The sequence below is a fragment of the Danio aesculapii genome, chromosome 3, assembly GCF_903798145.1.
Source record: "Danio aesculapii chromosome 3, fDanAes4.1, whole genome shotgun sequence".
Lineage (NCBI taxonomy): Eukaryota > Metazoa > Chordata > Actinopteri > Cypriniformes > Danionidae > Danio > Danio aesculapii.
This window is the reverse complement of record NC_079437.1, coordinates 33280655-33304679: the sequence shown is the minus strand read 5'-3', so window position 1 is coordinate 33304679 and position 24025 is coordinate 33280655. Positions and strand designations below refer to the sequence as shown.

General features: G+C 36.2%; 1 pseudogene and 3 gene segments (V, D, J or C); all 4 read left to right on the top strand.

Moving 5' to 3' along the window:
- Nucleotides 1-8395: 8395 nt before the first annotated feature.
- Nucleotides 8396-11054, top strand: LOC130220551 (Ig heavy chain V region 914-like). The segment is given in 4 exon segments: nucleotides 8396-8459; nucleotides 9052-9117; nucleotides 9244-9550; nucleotides 11030-11054. Coding segments are annotated over 4 exon segments (462 nt in total).
- Nucleotides 11055-13836: 2782 nt separating this feature from the next.
- LOC130220550 (Ig heavy chain V region 914-like) lies at nucleotides 13837-14306 on the top strand. The segment is given in 2 exon segments: nucleotides 13837-13916; nucleotides 13999-14306. Coding segments are annotated over 2 exon segments (363 nt in total).
- A 3365-nt stretch (nucleotides 14307-17671) lies between these two features.
- Nucleotides 17672-18180, top strand: LOC130221336 (immunoglobulin heavy variable 1-46-like; annotated as a pseudogene).
- A 2253-nt stretch (nucleotides 18181-20433) lies between these two features.
- On the top strand, nucleotides 20434-20919 carry LOC130220549 (Ig heavy chain V region 6.96-like). The segment is given in 2 exon segments: nucleotides 20434-20515; nucleotides 20591-20919. Coding segments are annotated over 2 exon segments (375 nt in total).
- Nucleotides 20920-24025: the final 3106 nt, after the last annotated feature.

The following is a 24025-nucleotide window of genomic DNA, read 5'->3' as shown; positions in this document are numbered from 1 at the left end:
GGGAAAGAGATTAGGGAGCTCCAGTTGGAGCAAAGGGTGAAACAGACTCCTGTTGGAGCCTGAGCGGGGGGAAGGGGGAAAGGTGACTAGTGGAGGGGGGCCAGAAAGGGGAGGCCAGGGTTGACTCATTAAGAATCAAAACAAAATAGGGTCTGGCAAGAGTCGGGAAATGGGAGGGGGCTGTGAAGACTCCTGCAGAAACGGCCGGGGGTGGCGGGGTGACGAGGGGGCTTGTATGCACCTTCGATTTACTATGTGACTGGGGTAGAAGGTTGAGTGTTACTCAGTTTAAAAGTAAGGGAAAGGAGGAGGGAAGGTGGCTGGGTCATGCCCTCGCCCTTGAGTAGCTGTGGGTTGATGGCTGGCGAGAGTCATCTGGGCTTCTTTGAGGTGCCTTTGGCGAAGACGTATGTATGTCTTTAAGGCATTAGATGACCACCTTCCCAGGGTCTGGATCTGTTGTTGTAAAGCCCTTTGGGCTTCTGTGGTGGCTGCTCATATTCTGAAACAGAGTATATACAGGAATCAGAAAGTGTAATTCAACACCTTTAAATACCTTTAAGACTCTTTCAATACGTTTAAAGACCTATAACCACTTTTCAACCAGAAATACTTGCGATATTTATCTTACAATATATTTACTAAATATTAAAATGAAAGAAATTAATCCAAACGAAAACATACATATGGAATATAGATCTATAAAATCTAGCCGATTCAACATGTCCCTATAGAGCTGCAGAAATAATGGTGTTGCCTTGGTAACTGTGGTAAATAAGCAACAAGCTGTCAAATCTACCAGGATTTTACTGATTTCGTAACTACACAACATCCTGATATTCACAGATTTAATACAGTCAAATTTTACCATACAATGATACCTTGTATGAAATAGATAAATTTAGTACGTTGCAGGAATCTAAGACTATCTAAACTTTTAATGTCCTCTAACTTTTCTATATTGACTTAACTCCTTAACCCCTTGCAGAGGCCCTGTGAAAAGGGGGACTGGAGAGTGAGTGGGAGCCTGAGAGGCGGAGAATGCTATGAATCATCTCTAAATTCGGAAAAGTGTTACTGGGCGATTGTCAACTATAAATGGGGAGGGGGAGAGGGGAGGAGGCAGGGGGAAGGCAGAGGGAAAATAAGGCTCGGCGGAGCGTCTCTGCTGTTGCAGAGGTGCAGTGGTAGTCAGCATTGGAGCATTATGAGTGCTAAATATTGTCAGTAACGATATGTAGAGATGAACAGAGGGGCTCAGCTAGAATGCCGGTGCAGTGGTGCTATGGGTGAATGTAACATGAAGCGTCTCTGCTGTTGCAAAGATGCAGTGGTAGTCAGTATTGTATAGTTATGCATGTTCATGTAAGAAAGAATTTACTGTCATTAGTGATAAGTAGAGGTGAGGTGAGAGTCAGTAGTGATATGTAGAGATGAAGTAAAAGGGGGGCTTAGCAAGAGTGCCAGTGCAGTAGTGCTATGGGTGAATGTAACTTGAAGCATCTCTGCTGTTGCAAAGGTGCATTGGTAGTCAGTATTGTATAGTTATGCATGTTCCTGTAAGAATAAAAATACTGTCATTAGTGATATGTAGAGGTGAAGTGAGAGTCAGTAGTGATATGTAGAGATGAAGTAAAAGAGGAGCTTAGCTAGAGTGCCAGTGCCATGGTGTTATTGGTGAATGTAACTGGGTGGAGTGTCTCTGCAGTTGCCGAGATGCAGTGGTAGTCAGCATTGGATGGTTATGCATGTTCCCGTAAGAATGAAAATACTGTGTTAGTGATATGTAGAGGTGAGTGAATAAGGGGTCGGTTAGAATGTCACTGCAGTTTGCGCTATAGGGGGGGGGGGGGGGGGGGGGGGGTGTAGCTCAGTTGAGCGTCTCTGCTGCTGCAGAGGTGCGGTGGGCCAGTATGGAGACAATATGTGCTCCCGCAGAAGCATCTATTACTGTATCTATTACTCATATGGGGGTGGGGGGGGGGGGACGATAGTGGTATTTGAAGTGTAAGTGTATATGACTTGTTTAGAGCATTGCTGCTACATCAATTGACACTTGGGTGACCTCTAATGGGTTAGAGCTGTGGTGAAAAGAGTAAATGGAAGTATGGGATAGTTTGAGTTTGGAGGGAAATTAAAGGAAGAAAAGAGGGGAAGAGGGCTAGAAATGCAGCTGATCAGCTGGGCTTCCGTGATGTGGTATTGTTCTCTTGAGGTGTAAGAAAGCTAATAGTGTTTTGAAATGGGTGTATGTTTTTTTTTTGTGGGGGGGGGGGGGGGGGGGGGGGGTGGGGGGGGGGGGGGGGGGGGTTTGGCTTATTAATAAAGAAAGGCAGAGCTTCCTCCTCCTGCCTAGTTAGATCAGCTATGATGGGATGGAATGTGGGAATGAAATTATGTTAATTCAGACTTTTCAAAAACCAAAAAAGGGGCTAGTGTGAATATGACCTCAAGTGTGTGGGCTGTATGAGGCAAAAAGGGGCTAGTGTGAATATGGCCTCAAGTGTGTGGGCTGTATGAGGCAAAAAGGGGCTAGTGTGAATATGGCCTCAAGTGTGTGGGCTGTATGAGGCAAAAAGGGGCTAGTGTGAATATGGCCTAAAGTGTGTGGGCTGTATGAGGGGAAATGCATCTTTGTGAAGAGTGTGAATACATTTGGAAATGGATGTAGAGTGTGATGGGTTGAATAAGGGTAGTTTCTGGAGCCGGTAGCCATGACTTCTAAATGAGAAAACAAAAAGAATTAGAGATTAAATGGTCACAACATGGTACATGTACAGCAGACATAATTAAATGTTTTAGCTGATATTCGTGCAACGTCACTTCGTAAGAGCGTGGGCAACTGTGAATGGAAGCGCCTTTGTTAATACATGTTACAATAGCTTTGATGTCACAATAAGCAAGGGTTGTAGAAGTGGACATTCGTCCCCCTGCAGGGTGGCAGATGGATGGAGAGCTGAGGATATGGGCCGTGTCTTGGCTGGTGGTCCTGGAAGTACCTCTTGAAGAGCAGGTGAGGTGATAGTATGGTGAAGTGGAGTTTAACCCCTTAGTGATATAGAAGTTTGTTTAAAAGCAAAATGTATCTAACGGAGTCAGTGGATGAAACGTTATTCTACTGCCAGAAATGTCCTCTTTGTTCGTAGCAGTCAAGCAGGAAGTTGTTTCTTTTCCGTTTCTCATCCCACTGACTTGCCTGTATAAGCATGACTATGGCACTCATGTGTATTGATATAAGAGTAGCTATTGGCATGTTGCAAAAGAGCTTCAATGCTTTGTGTTGAATGTTTTCACTGGCTGGGTAATACTCTTTCCGTTGGTTCCATGGCTATCAGATTAGATGTGGCAGAGGGGTTATTATGTATTATTTTAATTTTTTTTAAAAAATTTTATAAATAAAATATAAATAACCAACTGCCAACATCAAACCTTTAACTTCAAAAACGATGTCGCCACTTAGTAGGAACTGTGTGAATGTACTGTTTTGTCATGGGCTTTTACTAAGTTCAAGATAAATATCATCACGTTCGGAATCTTAATGTGATTGAAAAATCTCAAGCGTATCTGGCCCGATTCATTCACAAAGTCTTAGCACTCAGTCCATTCATGAAACTGTCAAGAGATAAGGCGGGGTCATCTAAAGTTGGAAAGCTCATTGGATGGTGACACTTCTCCTTTTGGCGATTGGCTCCTTGGAGTATCCGTCAGAGTGCAAAAGGTCGGCGGCCATTTTGTCAAGCAAAAAAAAAAAAAAAAAAAAAAAAAAAAAAAAAAAAAAAAAAAAAAAAAAAAAAAAAAAAAAAAAAAATCGCTATAGTGTTTGTGCCTGAAAGACTAGTCTGCTGCACGCGCTCCAGCAGCTGGCTTTGACTGAAAACAGTGCATTCTTCCATGGACGTTTATCAACTTATGAATATGTTGTGGACTAATGTTTGTGGAATAGATTGCTTGGTCAGTTGCAATCGAATTACTTCTACAGTCAGAAAGTTATGGATCTGTGGACAGGCGGGAGGTTGAGAGGTGAGTTCTTTATTAAAATCATTTGATTCACGCTGGTCTCATCTTTCAAAACTTTTATAAATGTTTAGTCTTTGTTAGAGTGTAGTTATGTAACGAAGCTTCCGCTAAAGCATGTACGTTACCGAAAGTGGACCTCTAGGATATCAGTGAGAGTCCGGCTTCATAGAAATGGCTTGGATCACTGGCGTCTTGAGTTTAATGGAAGGTGTGGCTTGCGTTGTGTGGAGCAGTTGGAGTAGAAGTGGAAGAGCTGGTGGGCCCGGCGTCTTGCGGTAATTCAGCTTGATGGCGAGGCGGCGGCTGAAGTTTTGGGGAGAGGCGGGATTCTGGCTGGAGTTGTTGTTGTTGCTGTTGTTGTTGTTGTTTGTTCTTCCACGTTTGAAAGGTTAAACAATGCTGAAGCCTAGGTTAACTGCTGGAGCGTTTGTAGCGGGAAGCATTTTTTCCAAACGAAGATAAACATTAGGGAGAAAATGATCCATTTATAGTAAACTAGGATCACTCTGATTGGATTATTACTGATTACAGATGAGTGGCCAGACGTGCTCATCATATCACGTGCTCCTCTCGAAATTAGTTTATGAAACTTCACTTTATTAATGTCACCTCCTTAAGGTGCTATACTTTTAAAACCAGTCAGTCCCAAACATTTTCAAGTTGAATTGAATTATATTTCAGATCATTTCAGCTGTACCATTTCACCAATGTACCATTTCACCATTATGGAAATACATAAAATTAGAACAAGTTTCTTAAACATATAATGTTTCACATTTTGCACAATTTAATAAATAAAACGGTAAATTGACTGAACAGGCATTCTTCGAATCTTAGAGTTCTTCTACCAATTAATTAAAATTGTTTTACAATATAAATTGTTAAATAATTGAAAATAATTTCAATTACTTTCCACACTATTTTGATCTCTAGGAATCATTTTTAACATCTTGCCCAGCCAAAAATGTCCCTGATATAAAAGCCATTTCAATTTGTCCAAGATAGAACTATTATTCTAAATTATATAACTTTTTCATAAATGAACCATTCCATTTTTTTGTCATTTGTTATTTATTCACATACACATTTATATGTACTAATATGACTTTGAAATTGAAAAATCCTGGAAAGTATCTCTTTACTAACATATGCTGTATTTTTGTGATTCACTTGAGTTTTCTGTTTATTTATGTGGAGGATTTGTATTATGGGACCTTGATCTCTGCCTAGTCAACTTTTTCATATAGAAATCTACAGTAATATATGGCGATATATGCAAATCGTACCAGGTCATGTTTAAAATTTACATATATAAAAATAGATGTAAAATATATACAGTTGAAGTCAGAATTATTAGCTCCCCTGAATTATTAGCCCCTTCTTTATTTTTTTTTTTTACCCAATTTCTGTTTAACGCAGAGAAGATTCACAACACATGTCTAAGCTTAATAGTTTTAATAACTCATTTCTAATAACTGATTTATTTTATATTTGCCATGATGACAGTAAATAATTTTTGACTAGATATTTTTCAAGACACTTCTATACAGCGTGAAGTGACATTTAAAGGCTTAACTAGGTTAATTAGGTTAAGGTTAGGGTCATTGTTATTGTATAATGATGGTTTGTTCTGTAGACTATCGAAAAAATATAGCTTAAAGGAGCTAATAATTTTGACCTTAAAATGTTTAAAAAAAAAAAAAACTGCTTTTGTTCTAGCCGAAATAAAACAATTAAGACTTTCTCCAGAAGAAAAAATATAATCAGACACACAGTGAAAATGTCCTTGCTCTGTTACACATCATTTGGGAATTATTTAAAACAGAAAAAACATTTTAAAAGGGCAAATAATTCCGACTTCAACAGTACATATATGCAACATGTATTTCAAAAGATTGCAAAAATGCCCGTGTAAAATTGACAATTTACAAAGTAATAAATCAAGTATACACAATCAGACGCTGTGTCACTGTTAATAACTGCCATAAGAATTATTATTGCATGCATTTTTACATCAATGCAAATCTCCGCCCTTTGCTCCCCCCAAAAAACAGAAGCACACAGATATGATAAAGGCTCACTGTGTGTATTACAGAGCCAAAGTAAAGTGTAAACAAGCAGAATCATGGACTGCATTTCAGTTCTGCTGCTTTTGGCAACAGCACATTGTGAGTATCTTCAGTTCAACGATAAAAGAAAATGTTTAAGAAATCAAATGTGCTGCTCAGTCTGTATGTTTTGATTTTTCCTAGGCTGTTTCTGTATTGAACTGGATCAGCCTCCTGTCATGGTAGTAAAGCCAGGAGAAACGTTTCACCATCGCCTTGTAAAATCACTGGATATTCAGCCTCAGATGGCAGCACCTGCACCAATTGGATCAGACATTCGGCTGGAAAACCCAGGAATGGATTGGATATTTCTGTAGTTCAGTAGCAACCGTGTCACAGATTCACTGAAAAATAAAATCAGTCTCTCTTCTGAATCCTCCAGCAATGCAGTTATTTAACAGGAAGAAACTTCAACACTCAGGACACAAGCTGTGTATTATTGTGCTCGCAATACACAGCACCACAAACTGCCTCAGAACCTGTACAATAAACTCTGCACTGAACAACTTTTTCAATAAATCATTCATTCATTCATTTTCTTTTCAGCTTAGTCCCTTTTTTATCAGGGGTCACCACAGCTCAATGAACCGCCAACTTATCCAGCATATGTTTTACTCAGCGGATACCCAGCCGCAACCCAGTATTGAGAAACACCCATACACTCTCACATTCACACACATACACCACGGCCAATTTAGCTTATTCAATGCACCTATGCCACCCTCAATAAAATTAATAGATTATTTTTATTTTAAACTAATAGATTTTATTGGATTATTTGACATAATAATTGTGTTCCTTGTCTTCTTTTGTCATCCCCATAGAGTAGAACGTGATTCTTTTTTAATAAATATGATTTCAATTTTTTACTATGACATACAGAAGACAACAAACAAAATGTCATTCACCGTAACAATAGCTGATATGGCAAAAAATGTTGTGGTCAGAATAAGCTTGTTTCATTCACATGCATGCACATATTTTGTATTGAATTATAATGAAACAATATTTAATCCATATTTATTTCCCGAAAAATTATATAGATACATTTATGATATATATGCTTTATTTGCATTCCATGTGCATTTTATGTAAAATCACTTTTTTTTTTTACATTTAATTTGTATTTCAGCACAAGAATGTAATATAATGTGTATTTATATAGCACATTTATTGTGTATGGCCAATATACCCAAAGCGCTTCACAATCATGAGGGGTAGGGGAGGGGGGCTCTCCACACCACCACCAGTGTGCAGCATCCACTTGGATGATGCGGCGGAAGCCACAGGACAACGACGCCAGCACGCTCACCACACACTAGCTATTGGGAGAGTGGAGAGACAGTGATACAGCCAATGGATGATTGGGAGACTATGATGAGTAAAGGGCCGATTAAGGGAATTTGGCTAGGACACCGTGGTTTCACCTCTACTCTTTTCAAGAAGTGCCATGGGATTTTTAATGACCACAGGGAGTCAAGATCTCGGTTTAACGTCTCATCCGAAAGATGGCACTCACTGACAGTATGGTGTCCCCTTCACTTTTACTGGGGCATTAGGATTCACACAGACTACAGATTGAGCACCCCCTCGTTAACACCACTTTCAACAGCAACCTAGTTTCCATGTGGTCTCCCATCCAGATACTGACCAGGCTCAGCCCTGCTTAGCTTCAGTAAATAACCAGTCTTGGGCTGCAGGGTGATATGACTGTGACATACACATAAATGTCTGTTTATACACATAAATCTATCTGGTAAATAAATATTATCATTCATTACTCTCCTCAAATATATCAAAGTAAATCAATAATTTAATGATCCCTAAATGCTTACAAGCTAATGTTACATTGATGTTTTCGTTTTGTCTAAAAGTTTAATGCAAGCAATAATGGTGTGCAGTTGAAAATAAAGATTATCAAACACAATTAGAAATTGCTATTCAGTAGCAATTATTAGCAGTTATTAACAACCACCATATAACTATCATCAGACAGATTTTACATGAATGCAAATCTCTGTCCTCCCTTATGTTAGCACTCAGACATGATAAAGGCTCTTTGTGGGTTACAAAGCAGGAGTACAGTGAAAACACAAGCAGAACGATGAACTGCATTTCAGTTCTGCTGCTTTTGGCAACAGCACACTGTGATGAGTATCCTCAGTTTAACCAAACAAAGAAAATGTTTAAGAAATCAAATGGGGATCTCAGTCTGTATGTTTTAATTGTTCATAGGCTGTTTCTGTATTGAACTGGATCAGCCTCCTGTCATGGTAGTAAAACCTGGAGAAACGTTCACCATCGCCTGTAAGATCACTGGATATTCAGCCTCAGGTGGGGGCTATACAAACTGGATCAGACATTCAGCTGGAAAACCCATGGAATGGATCGGCTGGTTTCATACTTCCAGTAGTAATGGTGTCACAGATTCACTGAAAAATAAAATCAGTTTCTCTTCTGAATCGTCCAGCAATGCAGTCATTTTAACAGGAAGAAACTTCAACACTGAGGACACAGCTGCGTATTACTGTGCTCGCAATACACAGCGCCTCAAACTGCCACACATCCTGTACAAAAAACCCTGCACTGAACACCTTTTTTATTAAACAGTTTATTTGCTATCATAATATTAGATTTTTGGACACCAGATAAACCTGATGATGCACATTATCTGCCTTTGTAAATCAGTAATCTTGAAATGTCTTAATGATCAAATCACCATTCCATATCTAGCAATAAATAAATAAATAAATAAATAAATAAATATTCCATAAGAGGGCACCATTACTCGTTATACAGTATGAACAAACTGGTGCCTGTTTGTTTGAACACACCTACACTGTTAGTCCTCGACATGCATGGGTAAATACTAATACTAATGCAAACTTAACTGCCATGTTTCCTATATAAACTGCTACAAAATGAGGGTTGGATCTGAACAGGAGAAATAATGTTCTGCTAAAGATCTTTCTGCAGTTGGCAGCCGCACACAGTGAGTGTTATATTTTAGAAAGCATATGTCTGGCTTATTAAAACAGAGGGAGGGTAAACTACAGAAGTCAAATCTTATTTTATCAATAAATTTGCCTCTGTTAAACATTGTATTTTTTGTGTTTAGGTGTTTATTCTCAGATTGTGCTCACACAGTCTGAACAGTCAGTAAGTGTGTCTCCGAGCGGATCTGTTAAGCTGACCTGTGCATGCAGTGGATTCACTCTCAGTAGCTACAGGATGCACTGGATCCGTCAGGCACCAGGAAAAGGACTGGAATGGATTTTGCACTTTTATACAGATTCTGACAATGGTGCAGCTCAGTCAGTGCAGGGCAGATTCACGGCATCTAAAGACAGCTCTAATTTCTATCTGCACATGAATCAACTGAAGACTGAGGACACTGCGGTGTATTACTGTGCAAGAGAGACACTGTGCTTGTTTTCATTCATTTACTCTTACATAAACCATCAGGGGAGAACTGAGGAATGGAGATCATGGTCAGACTATTTTATATTGGGGACGTTAAATGTCTTCATTCTCAAAGTAATTTATTTCTGTACAGTTTTATTTTATTTTCAAGTGAATGCTTTATTCTGATACCATATCTCTTTTATTGTTTATTGTTTCTTCAAGTTATGAAGTTGTATTAAAATGCCAACATCTCAAAAGTGGAATTTAAAATGTTGATTCTGATTAGACGTCTTTTTAAAGCAGATTGTTTCATATGAAGGCATTTGCATTGAATCGTCTTAGCAGACACTTTTAAGCAACATGAGGACAACAGAAGTTACTAAACCTACAAAAAAAGAACAACAAATTTAAGTTCTGTGACAAAACTTTGTTATTGTAATGCATTTTCTTTAAAAAAAAAATAGGGAATGCTAGTGCTAAACTCTTATGTTGGTCATGAAAAATCTGAATCTTTAGACATTTATGTTAATCAGCTTGAAATGACTTAGGCAGGTCATTTCAGTATAAAATATATTATTACAATCAATCAATCAATAAAACAAAAAATTGTGGCAAAACCTGTGATGTGATTTTCTTTCAAGAGCACAAAAGAAAAATGCAGAAAGTTTAATGGCCATTAATATATTAGATGTTATTTTATGTATTTTTATTTACTTTTTATTTCATTTTATTGTCAATTTGGAGTGTGACAAACTTGCAGAGCCTGATTTTACCAAGTGCAAACATGTTCATGTTTTGGAAAAACTGTCAATCAGATATGAGGGACAAGTTTAAAATTCATGATTAGTTTTACAATCAGAATTAGATGTGCTTATTGTTATTCACTATCATTTGCTTTGATTTAAGGTATAATTTACAGATGACACATTTTTAATTGTTGCCAAGAAAATATTATATTACATTTTAATTTTAATTAAAACTAAAATCTGGACAATTACAGACAACAAACAAACAAACAAGCAAACTGAGAAAAATGCAAATACCCCCATTAATACAACACGTTAAACCACAACAATCACATTTAAAAACACTTTTTTTCCTGTTAATTTGTAATGTGTACGGCAGTGTGGGAAACAACCAAGCAAGCATATATTATATATATAATATTATATTATATTAATAAGACTTGCCTATATAAATATATCATACAATAATTTATAGCAAATCCCTGTCAAGCTGTACAAATGTGCATACTGCCATTTAAAACAAGGACACCCAACCGAATATTAATTGTGTTCATGCAATGAAGGTTCTGCTTAAAACCTCACGTTTAATTCTGCCATCACTGTATAGCTCAAGAATTTCATCACACAAATATGGAGCACATAATCTTAGGGTTTATAATATTGTTACTGGCTTCCCAAGTATGATTCAAGACATCACTGATCAAAATATGAGTATTTTTATCTGAAACCTATTGATCATGTTCTACTTTGCAGATTGTTGGTGTCAGACGCTGACTGAGTCTGAGGCAGTGACAATCAAACCTGGAGAATCCCATAAACTGACATGCACTGCTTCTGGTTTTAGTTTCTCTGCTCCTGGATGGCTTGGATCAGACAGAAATCTGGAAAAAGAGCTGGAATGGCTGGCATTGATCAGATATGATAGCCAGGAGATTTATTACTCTCAGGTCTGTCCAAGGACGATTCACCATCACCAGAGCCAACAGCAGGGCAGCAGGTATATCTGCAGATGAGCAGCATGAAGAAAGAAGACACCACTGTATATTATTGTGCAAGAGAGCCACAGTGACTGAAATGACTACAGCGCTGTGCACAAAATAAAGACAGTAGATGGATTAACATGTAAAAACAGGACACAGGTCTCTAGAGTCAGTCTTTCCAAATAATATTGAAGTGAAAAACACAGCTGTGGTTGTACATTCTTCCATGACTAAATACAGACCTGTACCCACTTTTACCAGAACATGTCACTGTTCATCTGTCTGAAGAACTGTAGGTGAAATTACACAGTTGTGCAAACAAATCCATACATTTGCATTGTGGAAGCACATTTTTGATATATCAAGAGGTTTACTAAATATAAATCTCAATAAACCCAAAGCACCCCAGACTCCACAGGTCTTAACTCAAGTTTATGTAATTAAACTGATGGTCATGTCATACTTAAACAGCTGCACTGTTTGAGGGAGAAATCCTCTCTCATCATGTTGACTTTTGTGTCTCTTACTGCTGCTGACTGCTTGTGCCTTGTATGTCAAACATTCTCTCATCAGACTGCACTCTGTGTTAGTTAAATAGACACTTATTTTAACTGTTTGTCAATGTTGTGTTTATCCACAGGTTTTTGACTGTCAGGTGTGGCTCACACAGTCTGAGCGGTCAGTAAATGTGGCTCCAGGTGGTTTCCACAAACTGACCTGTGCCTGCAGTGGATTTGGTGTTAGTGCACTAGCATGCACTGGAATCCGTCAGGCACCTGGAAAAGGATTGAATGGATTATTTATTATTATCAGATTCTCGATAAAAGCACAGCTCAGTCAGTGCAGGGCAAGATTCACAGCATCTAAAGACAGCTCCAATTTCTATCTGCACATGAATCAACTGAAGACTGAAGGACACTGCTGTGTATTACTGTGCAACACAGACACTGTGACAGCAAAAATACAGGCAGCTGTTCAAAAACACATGGTGAACAATGGGGTGAACAGGATTGAGTTACACAAGATGCAAAGGAGAAGAGCCGCATAAAGTTACATTAGGGCTGTCTGGAGAGTTTTGAAGGTATAATACTTAGTTAAAATCTGCATTTCAATCATACTTGCTTTCTCAAGTCAGTAAGTGTATCATAAGTGGTCCATTTTTTCCACAGTATTTTTCAGGATGAAGGAATCGTCTACATAATTAATTCTCTAACTTTAATAATGAACTGAACTCTTATTTCTTTCTAAACTTTTTTACCATTGTAAGTCCATTAACTGTTATTTTTCCAGTAACGTTTCCAGTTAACGCAGTATCTTCAAGCAGCCAAGCAATACAGAATGCTAACAGCAAAGCTAGTAGGTTTGATTCTGACTGAAGCAACTCATACTATATGATAATGTCCGAAAACAACTTATCTTTCTATCATAGATTGCTACCATCTACTATCTCTGATGCATAATAACAGCATAAATACAGATTAAAGGTAATCACTTATTAACCTTATTCATCAATACAGAAGTGCGCTCATTTTGCGATTGTTTTTAGAATTTCTTGATTCAGTTCGCTTATGGGAGAAATGAGTAGGAATAATTAACTGCAAAAAAACAGTCAAACTATTTTGCCTCCACAAGCAAGTGTTGGCATTATTACAGACAAAGCAGAATCATATAATACGGAATATCAGTTTGCAACATCAAGCAGCAGAATAAGCTGTTTTAATGTCAAAAATGAATGAAGTGAATGATGACCGGAAAGTCTCGAGCCAAAAGATTTAATGGCTGCGCCTGTTCAACACGAAGACTAAGGTGAATAAAACAATATTTCAGACTGCAACTACATATTTTACCACAATGTTTTTTGTGCGTACAGAACCAACATTCAAGTAATCTGCATTAAAATACAGAAATGCAAAGATGCAAATGATTCAGGGGAAAGGGCCAGGTCTCCCAAAACTCATGAAGTAGTGGTAAACTGAACTGTCTGCTAGTGAATGTTTGTCCCCTGCATTAAATAGCTGCACTTTAATCTACAAATGTTTTATGTCTTTAAGTTTGATAGTTTGCAGTGGCAAAAGAAATAATGTGGACTCCACACATGCTGTATTAGAGGACTAAAGTATAAAGACTTAAAGGGAGTAGTTCACCTAAAAATTAAATTTACATCATAAATTTACTCACTCTTCACTTGTCACAGATCTGTTGTAGTTACTTTCTTCTGTTAAACACAAAAGATATTGAAAAGCACAGGATTTTTATTTCTATGAATCATGATGGCTACTGGTTTCCAGCATTCTTCAAAATATCTTCTCATAAGGCTTGAAACAACCTGAGAGAGCACTTCCATTGTTGGGTGAACTACCTTTAGGTTTTAATAAATATTTGAGTTTGTGCATAAAGTACTTCAAGTACACTGAAGAAACATTGAACATACTAAATAGGCTTTAGAAGCAGCTACAAACATTCTTATTAATGTTCCAGAATATGTAAATTTGTCTTTAGAGGGCAGCATATGCAAACATACTTCTTTTCTCCCCTTTATAAGCCCCCACGCGGAGACACAAAACTTGTTTATGACTTTACTGTGTGAAGTTCCTGTTTTTATAACATGACAATGGATATTGTGTCCACACTGACTTTTATCATGTTTGCTCTAACAGAACGTAAGAAGAAAACTGTTGACAGTCATGTTTCTTCATGTGTAATAATGCTGTAAAAGTTCATGTTTAATTGTTTGTTTTTCAGTCTGTTGGTGTCAAACACTGACCGAGTCTGAAGCGGCGGTCATTAAACCTGGAGGATCTCACAGACTTACCTGTACAGTCTCTGGATTCAGTGGTGATCCATATTTGGCTTGGATCAGACAGACTGCAGGAGGAGGTCTGGAGTGGCTGGCGTACATCTCAGGTGGTGGTACTGCATACTACTCTCAGTCGGTTCAGGGACGGTTCACCATCTCCAGAGACAACAGCAAGAAACAGATGTATCTGCAGATGAATAATATGAAGATTGAAGACACTGCTGTATATTATTGTGCAAGAGTGTCACAGTGATGAATACAACTGCAGCACTGTACAAAATCTGAAAACAGCTATATAAACAGCTCTTTATGCTATCAACATATTGTATCACAGAAAACATTAAGGAATAACAATTTCAAGATTTACAAATGTTGAGCAGGAAGATTTGTTTATACATATAAAAAATACATATAAAATAGTTCTCTCTTACACCAATTCATATTTCAAGCAAAACAATGTGTACTTGTACACGTGTATGTGCACTTAACCTTGCCAAAATTAGTAATATGTTGATATTATAAATGAATTGCTTGAAAATAATGGAAGAGTAAAATTATTTGGGCATCACGGTGGCGCAGTGGGTAGATTGCCTCACAGCAAGAAGGTTGCTGGTTCAAGCCTTGGCTGGGTCAGTTTGCATGTTCTCCCCGTGTTGACGTAGGTTTCCTCCGGGTGCTCCGGTTGCCCTACAGTCCAAAGATATGCGCTTAAGGTGAATTGAATAAACTAAATTGGCCATAGTGTATGTGTGTGAACATGAGAGTGTATGGGTGTTTCCCAGTGTTGGGTTGCAGCTGGAAGGGCATCCACTGCGTAAACATGCTGGATAAGTTAGTGGTTCATTCCGCTGTGGTGACTTCTGATGAATAAAGGGAATAAGCTGAAATAAAATAAATGACATGAATAAAATCTTATTTTTTCCAGCTTTTCAGTTAATTGTGCAATTAGATTTTTTTTCTATGAATCATTACAATCATTCAAAAAAATGTGCAAACCCATAAAAACTCACAAATGTAATGTGACTTTTTTTGTGATTTTTCTTCTTTTGCCTTTCTATTGCAGTTTACAGTTGAAGTCAGAATTATTAGCCCCCTTTTGAATTTATTATTGTTATTTTTATATTTCCCAAATGATGTGCAACAGAGCAAGGACATTTTCACATATGTCTGAAAATATATTTTTCTGGAGAAAGTCTTATTGTTTATTTTGGCGAGCATAAAGCAGTTTGAAAAAAAAAAACATTTTAAGGTCAAAATTATTAGCCCCTTTAAGTTATATATATATATATATATATATTTTTTTTATTGTCTACAGAACAAACCATTGTTTTACAATAACTTGCCTAATTACCCTAACCTGCGTAGTTAACCTAATTAACCTAGAAGAGTCTTGAAAATTATGTAGTCAAATATTATTTACTGTTCATCATTGCAAAGATAAATAAATCAGTTATTAGAAATGGGTTATTAAAACTAATTATGTTTAGAAATGTGTTGAAAAAGTCCTCTCTCTGTTAAACAGAAATTGGGGGAAAATAGACAGGGGGGCTAATAATTCTGACTTCAACTGTATATATACAAAAAAAAAAAAAAAAACCATGATTCAGACAGAAACAGTTTTACCTAAATTCTCAAAGAACTGTATAAAAACAAATTTTCAATTAGTCGTTGTTTGTAGTTTTATCATCATCTACAGCCTCCTAAATTAATGTTTACTGCATATGCTTAAGTTTCTGACAATAAATGAGTTAATTGATGGCAAAGTATTTATTGTAATTATATCAATATTTATCAATCGCAAAATATAAAAATTGAGACAGAATGTATGAGAAATACTGTTCACAATGAGGAAGATATAGCCAAGGCTTTATGCAAAGCAGTTTATTTTTTTGGTGTCTGTCAACCTTTATGGAGGGAGTCTGATGGAGGATCAGCTGTGCAAATTAACTGTATTTTCTGTTGTGTAAATACATATTTAATTAATTTTCAGTGTTTATCAGTGAGTCTCTTCAAAACTGCAGCAAAAAATAGACCTTAAACTTACCTGTCTGTTAGCATTATAGTCTGTATAGACCATGAATATGATTTAGAAATGCACTACTATTTGTTACACCAAAATCTTTTTTATACCAGACTGCTGAGAACAATGGTCTAACTTTTATTTTACAGAGTGCAAAGGTCAAACACTGACTGAATCGGAGTCAGTTGTCATCAAACCAGGCAATGAACACAAACTGACCTGTACTTTCTCCAGGATTGATGTTGGAAATGCAGATTTCATAGATAAAGGCTGAAGGGAAAGTGCTGGAGTGGATCTCACATGTTTCTGCTCCAAGTGGCAGTAGCAAATATTACTCTAAAGCCGTTGAAGGAAGATTCAGCATCTCCAGAGACAACAGTAAAATGCAGGTGTATCTGCACATGACAAGCTGCAGGACTGAAGACACTGGAGTGTATTATTGTGCTAGAAGAAACAATGACAAAAGAGGCTGAAGAGCAGAACATAAACTGTTCGTGCACATACAGTGTATGATCAAAACAGTTCAGACAGGGGTATCATTCATTGATGTCAGTAGAATGTAAAATACCCACAATCCCTAAAACATCTAAACACACTTGATTATTTACAAAGAACCATCTTCATAAAATACAGCACAGCAAAAGCAAAAAAAAAAAAAAAAAAAAAATGCTTTGAGGCATATTTTGAAATATATTGCAGTGTGGGGTATATTCATATTTTGCTAAATATACAAAAAAAAGGCCAAAAATATATTGACTAAACTACATTTTGAAATGCATATTGATATCTGAAACTACTTGAAAATAAAAAAAACACGTTATAAATCAAGTAGTTTCAGTTCCCCCAGATTGGAATTAACTGCAAAATAAACTGTGGACATTTCTTTCTGTTCTTTAATGCAATGTGTTTGTTTGTGTAATGTGTTTGTGTCATCATAAATTACTTTAAAATAAGTGTCATTGTCATTACAACAGAATGAACATGGATTCATATTAATTCTTGCTAAACATTTGGCTCTGTTTTGTTTAAATTGATTTAAATACAATTTTCATTTTTACTCTTAGATCTAAGTATAATCTCACTTTGGAACAACCTAAAAATGACTGTAATTTGTTACAGCTAAATGTATAAATTACCCTCAATTCAGAGTTTTGACTTGGTTGAAAATGGAAAATGTAACTTAACATAATCAAAATATTTATAATGTCCAAGAAAAAAATACATTGACTCAGAAGTAAATTATTGTTTTTATAAACAATAAGTTAATTTAATTAATTGTTTCAAATGAAAACCCAAGAAAAACAGTATGTTGAACTAAACTATAATAAATATATAACGCTAGGCAATGCTATTGCTTTTTTATTTTCAGTAATGAATTAAACTCTGTGCATTCAGTAGGGCTATAAATGTCACACAAGATGATACAATTCAACTCACATTAGGAATACATAAAAACTGAAAGCATATAAAACTAAAAGTTTATTAAGTTCAAACACAAGTAAATATACCTTTAGAGGGCAGCATATGCAAACAGACTTCTGCTTGTTCCCTTTAAAAAGGACCCGGTCAGTTTATCTCCATTCATTAAAGCTGTTTTTTGGCTACTGCATCACATTCTTTATTTTGTAACATGAACATGAATATTTGGCATCTCCTCTGTGTGGTGATTGTCTTTCAGCAAGGTAATTTTATCACTTTCTTTCTTGACAGCATTTTAACATGTGAGAAGCTCATCACTGAAGGCTTTTTTTCTTTTATTGCACAGGTATCAGTGGTGATGAAATTCGATTAGATCAGTCACCTGCTGTGACAAAGAGACCCGGAGAAACAGTGAAGATCTCCTGTAAAATATCTGGGTTTACAATGACACGTTACTTGATGCACTGGATACGGCAGAAGCCTGGAAAAGCTCTAGAATGGATTGGGAGAGTTAATACTGGCAGCAGTTCTAGCTCTGATTATCTTATCTATGCAGACTCTATAAAAACCACTTCACGATGAGTGAGGACGTTTCTCAAAGTACACAGTATCTTGAATCCAAGAGTCTGAGAGAAGAGGACACTGCTGTTTATTACTGTGCTCGACAAACACAGTGACTCCATCTGATGAAGCAGCTCTACAAGAACTCAGAAATACAGTGACAAGAGAGCAGTTTATTATGAGGATATGAATAATAGTTGCTCTTATTATCATAATTCTAAAATTTTAGTAATCATTGTTTTTATAGATGCATCATTACTATATAAGTATTCTTTCTTTTTTTAATATTCATGATATTTATACAGCCAGCATAATTTGACTTTTTATATCCATTAACATGTGATGTGAGCTTTTATGATGAAGAAAGGAATTAGATATTGAAGTTCAAATTATTTTTTCTTTGATCTTGGTTTTCTTCTCCAACACATCCATCAGACACATGATGACAACAGATCTACTGACTGATATCACGCTGAAAACAATCTAAAATGACCACAACAACACAAGCATTCAACACAAACCATCAGCAAAATGCTCTTTAACAGAGTCTGGATTTTACCAAATCAATATTTTTTTTAAATGCATAACTACAGCAATTCATTCTTAACTTGAAAATTAAATGTTATTTCTGGTTTATTCAGTATTCTTCTGACTTGAAATCTAATATAAAGAGCATTGGGTGCTTTACAATTTCTGTGCTTTTCCGTTCAATCATGGCTTAGAATTTGTTGATAAGGCTACTGAATCTACATTTTGTTGTGAACAAGCTAAAGTCACTCACTCACTCACTCACTATCCTTGTCACTCACTGTGCCTGATTTCTCAGGGGTTACTACAGTGAATGAACTACAATTGTTTTATGTGATGCCTTTCCTGCCGCAACCCAGCACTGGGAAATACCTATAACAAGTTCAAGTCACTTAAACATAAAAGGTGTTGGTTATAATGTGCATCATCTGACTATGTGTTCATTATTTGTCCTTGAGGTCTGTAACTGTGCAGCTGTTACCAGCCTCAGACAGTGAAGTATGACAGCCAGTAACTGTAAGAAAGAGCAATACATTTTTGCATACATTTTTCAAAATAAACAGCAAGTTCAAAACGTTTAGTCAATAACTATTAACATTATTCCTTCACAGGTTATGCTTTCTGGACAATTCAAATGACAGTATTACAATTTTCATCCATGAAGTCAATAAACGTAATACCTTAACATTTCTCTTTATACATTTTAAAGCAGCAATAACATCTGTATATGATTCAACACGTTTTGTGTCTTACCACCACCATATGCCTTCACTTGACACATAAATTTATCTTAATGATACACTTATCTATTTAGATATGGTGGAGGTATTATACAAAGGAAAATCAGCTTTACTAGAGTACAACAACATTATAAACTTGATTAAATAAACAATTAATCAAAATCTACAGTCTTCATTTATCTATGTATAATGTGTTTAACCCTTCCAGACTACCAGCAGTTTGTGTTTTCCCTTTTACACCTTAACTGCAGTGAGTAACATCAGTATAGCACATTATCCAGTTTAACAAATCTACCAAGATTATACAGGAAATACAGAAAAGTTGTTAAGCATCTTTCATTAACACAGTATATTTCTAAAATATGATGCAGTGTAAACTCTATTACTCAACTTGTGATTGCATATAAAGTACTCGTTTTTAGAACTCAACAATCACATTAACTGCACAACCATCATCTATGATACTTATGAACCTCGTAGTTTTCAATATAAATGAGTATTGGGTTATAAAACCGACTTACCTGTAAGAAAGATGCAATACACACAGATTAGGATCTGCTGCGTTCTGGCGCTTTCTTTAATAGCTTTGCCCTTTAACCAGAACAAACTTCCTCATTGCGCTAGTGTAATGCGCCCTCATCTTACTGAACACACTTCAGTTCATATAACAGAACACATTTATTATTGAGGTCTTTTCAAATAAAAACTAAAAGAAAGTAAAAAAAAAATAATAATTTGGGGTGCTCTATTTTTGCTTAAACTTTTATATTTTACTGTTACATTTACAGTCTGTCACACAGCACTTTAATAAAGATATGAAGAAATGGTGGAATACTTAAATAATCAAGCTGAAACAACCACAATAATTTAACAGAAATTGAAATTTGAAAACAAAAGCCTATCAAATTTAAACTAAAATCAAATGAATTTGTAAGTCTTTTCAGAAGTGCAGGTATAGAACTTACACTTTACTTTCAGTCACATGACTTTGTGCAATTAGACGCTTCTTACACCTGCAGGTCTCTCTGTATGCAAATGACTTTAGTAAAGAGGAGGATCAGTGTCACTTAAATTCTCACAGGACGGTGTTATAAACTGAATCATCAGTCAGTGTTTATGTCCAGCAGTTATCTTTTTTATTTGAGGTTATGATGGACGTGTTACAATTTGCAGTTCTGCTGATGATTGTTTCAAGTGAGAATGATTTCACTTCTGTTATTTTGGTCATTTCATTCTGCCGAAATCAACTATTGTTTTCATGTTTTTCAGCTGTTAGTGGCCAGTCTTTGACCTCCTCAGACTCTGTGGTGAAAAGACCAGGAGAATCAGTCACTCTGTCCTGTACTGTGTCTGGATTCTCAATGAGCTACCACATGCACTGGATCCGCCAGAAACCAGGCAAAGGACTGGAGTGGATCGGGCGGATTGATGGTGGCACTGGCACTATTTTTGCTCAGTCTTTACAAGGCCAGTTTACCATCACCAAGGACACGAGTAAAAACATGCTGTATTTAGAAGTGAAAAGCCTGAAGAGTGAAGACACAGCTGTGTATTACTGTGCACGAGGCTCACAGTTGCACAAAACACTGCAGGACTGAACAAAAACAATGCATGCAGAAAATCACTGAAAATGTCAAACTTCCCCACTATTCAACAAGTCAACTGATTATTACTGTAGTAGTGTGTGGAGCATTTAAATACAATTTTATAAACAGTTTCACAAATAAATGTCCGGATAATATATCAAAGAGATTATAAAATTCATACATTCATACAGTTCTTAAGCACTTGCTGTTTAATGCTGAAAATAATTTAGATTATTTTTAACTCTCAAACTAGTCTTTAAGCATTTAACACTTTAATTCCTGTACTGACTTAAAGTATTAAAGTCCAGCACAGAGTGCGTTAGTTGTGAGCCTATGCAACCAAACTCTACACATTGCTTAATACACACATGATGTACAGCAATACACAAATATCTTTACATATGAAAAAAAAAAAGGATTAAAATGTTACAAAATATTATTTTCTACATGAATATAAAATCACTGCCTCAATGCCTTCTTTATCTTGGGGGCACTATTTCATTTTATTCATAACAATTTACATTTGTATAATGTTATTATTATAAGCAGTTTTATTTATTATATGCATATTTATATTTGTTTTAATAAAACAAGTTTAGATTTGTCCACCTGTCAGGTGCATATGGGGCATAAGAATAGGACGTGTGGATATAACTCCGTTTTTTGACCACACTTCATTATTATTGTTCATTTATTAGTTTGCTGAAATTAAAACTGAATTTAGAAATAGTTTTGAAACAAATCTTTGCGCTTAACAAATGAAATTAAATATGTAGGCTATGGATGCTTTCAGTGGAGGTGCGTACAACAATGTTTCATTACTTCATGAAAGTAAAGGAGTAAAGTAAAGAGTAACGAGTAACAGTGAAGTAAAGAGAAAGTAAAGAGGCCAAATGGAGGAGGCAAATTTTTTATCCTCGCGCTGGAGATGGTCTGTTTATCTGTTTTCTCATTAGTGAAGTGTTCAGTTTTTACACTTACAAGGTCTGTCATGTAAATAGCAAATGCACCATTGCGCAATGCAACTGACTCTTAAAGGGAATGGAAGATGAGACTCTGATTGGTTTAATACGCATTATGTTCAAACACACTCATAACTCATTAAGAGAATAAGCACAACCCTGTTAGACCATGCTCCAGGGTGCAGAGTGTATGTTTCCATCCATAAAATAGCAAAAGTGGATTCGACACGCCCTTAATGCTTTTGCGCCGTGCACTTTAGACTTTGCGCCTAGATCATTAAAATAGAACCCTACGTGTTCAAGGTTCATTGCTGGCACCTAAATCAGACTAAACTTTCACTTTTTTTCATTTTTTGGCAGTGTGTAAAATTTTCATAATTCTGGGGAAAAAATGTAGTTGAATCAATTCAAAAGTCACTTAACTTACATAATTACCTACAAGTCTGAGCTTATAAATTAACAGCACCAAAAAAGAGAACTAAAACACAAATGTGCCTTTAGAAGGCAGCATATGCAAACAAGCGTCTCGTCCCCTTTAAAAGCCCCCACACTATTCATCAAGAGACACAAAACTTATATATGACTGTCCTGTATGAAGTTCCTGTTTTAATAACGCTACAATGGATATTGTGTCCAAACTGGCTTTTATCATGCTTGCTCTCACAGAATGTAAGAAGAAAACTGTTGACAGTCATGTTTCTTCATGTGTAAATAACACTGTAAAAGTTCATGTTTAATTGTTTGCATTTCAGTCTGTCAAACACTGACTGAGTCTGAAGCGGCGGTCATTAAATGTGGAGGATCTCACAGACTTACCTGTACAGTGTCTGGATTCAGTAGTGACTATGCTATGTCGCGGATCAGACAGACTGCAGAAGGAGGTCTGGAATACATCTCATCAGGCAGTGGCATAAAATCATGAGTCATAGATTTTTGGTGCCATGTATCATCGGTGGAGCTTTGCTGTTTGAAACATCAACAAATGAACAGTTACAGATTTGCTGTTCAGCAATACAGTGTAAATATTTCACCTTAAAATATCCTTAATTCCTGAGAAACAACAAAAGAGAAGAATCTTATTTGTCCATGTTTAACTTAATTTGATTGTTTATTGCAATTTGTAATTCATCATTGCAGCCATTCACTAAAATAAATAAGTAGAAAATGTTATGTGGCTGTATAGCATCAGATGATTTAGGATTAAACAAAAATAAATATATAGATACTGCCAAGGCTTTAAGCAAAGGTTTTTGGTGTCAACTTTTTATTGATGGAGTCTGATGGAGGAGAGGCTATGCAAATTAAACTGTGTTTTCTGTCTTATAAAACCCATTTAATTTAATAAAAGCATTTTATCAATGGCAGTTTCAAAACTGCAACAAAATAGACCCTAAACGTACCTGTCTGTTTTTAAACATTATAGTCTAGTGAGCATGACTTAGAAATTCATAATTTGTTATACTATTTTATACCTGATTGCTGAAAACAATGCTTTAACTTTTATTTTTACAGAGTGTAATGGTCAAACACTGATTGAATTGGACTTCTACTTTCACTGGATTAAGCATATCATGGATAAGACAGGCTGAAGGGAAAGCGCTGGAAGGAATGAAGGGCTGAAGGGAAAGTGCTACTCTAAAGCCGTTGAAGGAAGATCCAGCATCTCCACAGACAGCAGCAAAATGCAAGTGTATCTGTACATGACAAAGCTGCAGACTGAAACACAGGAGTTTATTATTGAGCCTGAACAATGCAGTAATACAAGAAGTTAAAGGCCATTAACATAATTAAACTGTTCATGCCCACATTTGATCAAAAACTAGGCGTTCTCATTCATTGATGTCAGTATTAGAATGTACAAGGGACCTATTTGAGGATCGTCTTCACATCTAAAACACGTGCACAACAAAGTAAAATACTTTGTAAAATAAAGTAACCACTGTTTGCTCAAATAACACAGTATACCTGCTATACAGCGTATAATAAAGCTCTTTGCATAATCTGTACATTTTTAAAGCCAAAACAGTTCAAATGGGAATCTGAAAAACTATTAATCTTTAATTTATTGCCATTATTAATGCATTTAGAAATGTTCAGCTATTTCAATTTTGTCATTGTCTCTGATACATTTAACAACACTTTACTCAAACTTACAA